Source organism: Scylla paramamosain, unplaced genomic scaffold, assembly GCF_035594125.1.
Source record: "Scylla paramamosain isolate STU-SP2022 unplaced genomic scaffold, ASM3559412v1 Contig22, whole genome shotgun sequence".
In the NCBI taxonomy this organism is placed as follows: domain Eukaryota; kingdom Metazoa; phylum Arthropoda; class Malacostraca; order Decapoda; family Portunidae; genus Scylla; species Scylla paramamosain.
This window is the reverse complement of record NW_026973687.1, coordinates 316,501-322,500: the sequence shown is the minus strand read 5'-3', so window position 1 is coordinate 322,500 and position 6,000 is coordinate 316,501. Positions and strand designations below refer to the sequence as shown.

General features: G+C 41.9%; 1 protein-coding gene across 2 annotated transcripts in view; it reads right to left on the bottom strand.

Moving 5' to 3' along the window:
* The window catches only part of LOC135097491 (fibrocystin-L-like), a 54,260-nt gene that overhangs the window by 5,638 nt on the left and 42,622 nt on the right, over window positions 1-6,000 (bottom strand). The window contains exon 27 of one of the 2 annotated variants that reach the window (XM_063999438.1): window positions 1-5,909. This exon is cut by the window's left edge and continues 2,642 nt beyond it. The exons of the other annotated variant lie outside the window; for it this stretch is intronic. Coding sequence (XP_063855508.1) covers window positions 5,818-5,909 — 92 coding nt within the window. The 3' untranslated portion in view covers window positions 1-5,817. The remainder of the gene's footprint in view (window positions 5,910-6,000) is intronic. 2 annotated transcript variants of the gene reach the window in all.

Sequence of the window (6,000 nt, the reverse complement as noted above, 5' to 3'; positions counted from 1 at the left end):
CTCTTTACCCTTTCCATCACCAGTAGCTAAATGAGGAGGAGGAGGAGGAGGAGGAGGGCAAACGGAGAGGAGGAGGAAGGGGAGTAATCATGCTGGAAATACTGGAACCGCCCCTCGAGTGACTGTTAATTACAGGCTAAAAAGAGGTTGCTTAATAACATTGATGATGCGAGCAAATATAAGAACATAAGAACATAAGAAATAAGGGAAGCTGCAAGAAGCGACCAGGCTTACACGTGGCAGTCCCTGTATGAAACACACCTACCTATTTCCATCTGTTATCCCCATCCATAAACTTGTCTAATCTTCTCTTAAAGCTCTCTAGTGTCCTAGCACTAACTACATGATTACTGAGTCCGTTCCACTCGTCTACTACTCTATTTGAGAACCAATTTTTCCCTATCTCCTTCCTAAACCTAAATTTTTCAAGCTTGAACCCGTTATTTCTTGTTCTACCCTGGTTGCTGATCCTAAGAATTTTTCTTACATCTCCCTTGTTATAACCCTTATACCACTTAAAGACTTCTATCAGGTCCCCTCTTAACCTACGTCTCTCTAGAGAATGTAAATGTAACAGCTTCAACCTCGCCTCGTAAGGAATACTCCTCATCCCCTGTATCCTTTTAGTCATTCTCCTCTGTACTGATTCTAATAGACCTATATCTTTCCTGTAATGTGGGGACCAGAACTGCACCGCGTAGTCTAGATGAGGTCTGACCAGCGCCAAGTATAACTTTAATATTACTCCCGGCCTTCTACTTTTAACACTCCTAAAAATAAATCCTAGTACCCTATTTGCCTTGTTTCTGGCTTCTATGCATTGCTTCCCTAGACGGAGTTCAGAGCTAACTATAACTCCTAAATCTTTCTCGTACCCTGTACCTACCAGAGTTTGGTTGTCTAATGTGTACCTATTGTGTGGGTTTCCTATACCTACGCTAAGCACTTTGCATTTATTGATATTAAATTGCATTTGCCATCTATCCGTCCATTCATTCATTCTATCTAAGTCTGCCTGCAAGGCGATGGCATCCGATTCTGACCTAATTAATCTACCTATCTTTGTGTCATCTGCAAATTTACTAACATCACTACTAATTCCACTATCCAAGTCATTGATATACATTAGAAATAACAATGGCCCTAATACTGATCCCTGTGGCACCCCACTAATTACATGACCCCACTCGGATTTCGAGCCGTTTATTACCACTCTCTGCCGCCTGTCACTAAGCCATGACTCTATCCAGCCTAACACCTTCCCATCTATCCCGTGTGCCCTAACCTTTCTCAGGAGCCTTTGATGGGGTACCTTGTCAAATGCTTATATAGCTTTCCTCCCCGCCCTACGCTTTCTCTTTCCCTCTCTCTGGCCCCCCTGTTCCTCTCTCTCTCTCTCTCTCTCTCTTCCTCCCGCTTCCCGCCTACCTCTTTCCCGATCCCCATCACCCCATTTTCTTTAATGAATTGGTTGGGTGTGAAACTAATTATCGAAAGCTAATTATCAGCAGCTGCAGAGACTTAATGGGGTTTATGGTGAGGTAATTATCGAGTTGTCACACTGAGAGGGATTGGCTTGATTAATGCCCTCGCTCTGTTATGTGTTATGAGCCTGCGGAGGAAGGACGATGATGCTAATGTTAAGTGAGGGACATAAGAAGGTGGCGCTAGGTGTAGGAGGTGCCGGCAGCAGAAGGACAGTGAGAAGAGAATTATTGTGGTTTGCTTTGACTGGATATCCAAAGCTGTATCTGGATTTTGGCGTGTTGTTTTCTATTTATTGTTTTTTTTTTTTTTTTTTTTTTTTTTTTATCTGATAGCGCATACCGTCTGTATCTTCCGTATAAGTTTAAAGTTCGACACATACACACACACACACACATATATACATACGCGATCCAAGAAGCCAGGAAGAGATGAGAAAAGAAATGAAGGGAGGAATGGGAAATAAAAGAATGGCGAAAATTATAGGAAGAGAAAAATTATAAACAAATTAACCGCAGCCACGGCACACACACACACACACACACACACACACACACACACACACACACACACACACACACACACACACACACACACACACACACACACACACACACACACAAACAGGGAAATGTGAATGGTGGGGAATAAGAAAGAAGCAAAAGATAAAAAAGGAAATTGCACCGATACCTACATTGAAGCTACACCAAAAAGGCCGCTTGTACATCGCAAATACTCTTGTCGAAGTTTGTTTCCACAGAAAAAAAAAGTCAGTTGAGGAACATGGAGGGCAACAAGTGTGCTTCCTTCACTAATGATCAAGGAGGGAAACTGAGCAAGAACGCTATGGCTGCTGTAACAAGGAGAGCTGCGGAAAGTTTACATTGAAATTAAGTAGGAATAATTCAGTCAGATTTTTAACTAACACTGCGTTTTTTTTTTGTTTTTTTTTTGTTGGTGTTGCATGAAATGACCTTGAGCGTTTAACCTGAAAGGGAATATACAAACAACAAAAATACAAACATGCAAAATATGGTCTCTCTCTTGTGCAGAAACCATCTGGAGGAATTTACATCGTCAATTTTAAGACTGACACCAGAGGGAAGTTTCATTGGTCATCACTTTATTCATCTGCCTTTATTTCCATAGTACTCTGATTCCTATTGCACATCTTTTTCTGTCGTATAGCGGTTGTGTTTGGTGATGGCCAGGTTACTTAGTGCGTTTTCGTATATTCTTATAGTTACACGTACTGATGTTACGATAATTCCTCTATTTTACTTTATATACCCTGCTGTATTTTCGTCCTTGCGTGCTGTCTTGCCTTTGCTTTCCTGCGGGTGTTTTCTCAGTGCGCTGTCGTATCGTTGCATAGTCAATGGTACATGCAAAGTTTTCTCTCTTTTGTATGTATATTAATGCCCTAAAGGGGGTGTCGCAGCGCCTGTCCCACATCCTGTATTCATGTTGTCTTTTGGTGTCTTGCATTATACCACATTATCTTTTTCTCCAGTGGTCTAGTTGTCTTTCGCTTCTGTCTGTCTTCGTGGCGCGGGGACGGGATGAACGAAAGACCGAGCTCAAGAAAATGCAAAGAGTGGCTGTTTGCTGCCTTTCAGGTTGTTTAGCAAGTTTTCCAATAATCTTAATTTAGGTTAGTCTGAGAGAGAGAGAGAGAGAGAGAGAGAGAGAGAGAGAGAGAGAGAGAGAGAGAGAGAGAGAGAGAGAGAGAGAGAGAGAGAGAAAAGGGGGGGGATTGGGAGAGGACAGATCACTTCCAAGAAAATACCAGTGTGTTTCCAGTGTACACACACACACACACACAGTTAGTCTTGGAGGCCCAGAGGCTACCACCATCTTACTACCCATAATAAGTTTGTGTTTGGACTTCTCCTCTCATCATCATCATTTATTTGTTTCTCTCACACGATTTATCGCCGTACATTTACTTTATTTGTGTAGGACCTGTTGTGTTACTTCTTATAGTGTGTGGAGTGGGGGGGAATATACCTTCAGGAAAAATTATTTATTTGATGTTCAGTGACTGTGTTTCTTTTGAGGAGAACAAAGTCTTCCAAAGAAATAAAAAAGATAGGGAAGTTAAAATATAAATAGTAGGTGACTCGAATGTAGGCGAAAAAAAAAAAATCTTGTTTATTTCTCTTGAGGTGATGCCAAAGGGACGTAACAGTAGTGATGAAGGATAGATGAGACTGTGTTGTGGTTAAGAATCCCTGTGGCTGTGGTAATGTAGAGAGACAGAGAGAGAGAGAGAGAGAGAGAGAGAGAGAGAGAGAGAGAGAGAGAGAGAGAGAGAGAGAGAGAGAGAGAGACACATGATATTTCCTAAGCTGATCTTCCCTTGCAACTATTTATGTGACATTCTTTGCCATTCAGCTCCAACAGTGGACACGAACAGTTGTAAACATTTTGTCCGCTGTTCTGAGTTTCTTTGTGTGTATTTATCTATGCACGAAACAAAATGATACTGACTTTTTTTTTCTTTGCACGAGATCTGTATTTTTATCAATCAATGAAATGATTGGTACCAGCTTTCCATCGGCCTGGAGAATGTGAATGATAAAAAAACAATAACAACTGGGAGACAATAATGATTGGAATCCATCACGAAAATCACTGAAATCAAACAAAAAGTTGTCCGAATCTTTAGAAGGAAGAGTCTGACGAGCTGGAAGGAGGTAAATAAAAAGAGGAGAATCAGAGAAAAAACACTTATAAAACCTGACAACTGACAGATTTTCATCATATTAGAAGACTTAGGATTTAACAAAGCGTTCAGCACCATGGAATTAAATGTTGCAGTCATGTTGGTCATGCATGTGCCTCTAAATAAAATAATGAAATGAAAAAGACCTTTTCTTCAAGTTTTCCTGCGTAGGTTGTCATTCGTTTACCTGGCATTAAACATGTGAACTTTCTTGCCTCGTTATTCTAATATCCATGACTGAGTACCGGATCAGAGATTGAGGATCAGTAAATCAAAATTCTAGTCTGGAAATCAATCGTCTTAATTTCATGAGAGTTGATGACTGGAGTGCCTGATACATTGGTCGTCTCACTGTCTCTCATCTGGCCTGACCTCCATTCCCTCTTGCTTCTTCCTCCTTATCTCCTGTCCCATTCGACGTGTCCCCTCTCATCTGAAATTCCGTCTCCTGTCCCAGCCGTTCCATTTTCCGACCAGCACCGCAATGCCACTGTACCCTTTGATCTGACCTCCACCCTCCACACACCAGCACTGTTCTATCACAGCCAGCCATCTCTTCCTGTCTCATTGTAACCTCCTTTATCCTTTGTATTTCCTGTCATCAACAAGGCTACTTTTACGTTCTTGCACCGGGTATTTCATCTACTAATAACCCCTTTCTCTGTCACCAAACTATAAACTCCCACTTCATACCTCGCTGCGGTCACTCAGCGTCATCCTGTCCCGCCCCACCCCGCCCCGCCCCACCCCGCCAGGCACCTTTAAGCACATAACCTGGCGGCTCTCCTCAGGTGGCCGCGCCCCCACAGGCCTCCACACCACCATTGATCACCTCTTGCCAATATTAGTCACTCCCCAAACCCGCAATGCACACGTTAATACAATGCATGCAGCCTGCCTCTCTTACACGCACACACACACACACACACACACACACACACACACACACCCTGTCATTATATCAGTATTGAAAAATTACAATAACTGAAACTATATCTGGTGTTAACGTATTTTCAATTCCCAATATTTTAGCTTATATTGGAAAGAAAAATACTGGAGTATACCAGCTCTAGGAAATTGGAAGATTTAGAGGTGCCTTAGTCTTAAGACAGCGTAATGGAATACCTGTTTTTGGGAACGTAGATAAAATGTTAATGTCAAAGCATCGTTCGGTCAATGTGACTTCAATTGTAGGTCAGTTTCTCGGGGCTTTCAATGTAGGGAAAATAAGGGATCGTTTAGATAAACAATGCTTAACTGAAGAATCAAAGTATGGCCTTACTGTGGGAGGGGACACGCAGGAGATTTTAGAAGACTCCTGAAGCAGTAGATAATGGAGGCACTTATGATGTCATTTGCTTGAACTTCAGGTAAAAGAGAATTGGTTCTTAAATACGCGAAGGGGTTGGTTTTCAAATGCAGTACCAGTAAAGTGACAAGTGAATGGAATAAACTCAATGGTCAGGTCGTTAGAGCAGAATCAATGGGAAACTTTAAAAGAATATTAGATAAATCTATGGATAGAGAATATAGACTGATAAGGATAAATACATTTTTATAAAGGGGCTGCCATGTGCTGCTGTACTGGCTTCTTGCATCTTGCCTTATGTTCTTTTAAGATTTTGTGGCATAGTTCCCGTGGCCGCACCGACCTGCCTGCCTGGGATGGTGCAGCTGCCGGGGAAGGCTGCGGCTGCTGCAAAGTTCCCATAAAAGATGTATCAGTTTAGGTTTTTGTGTTTTCTGCTCTAAAACTGTTGTGTTCGTTGTCTCTGTTTTTTTTTTTT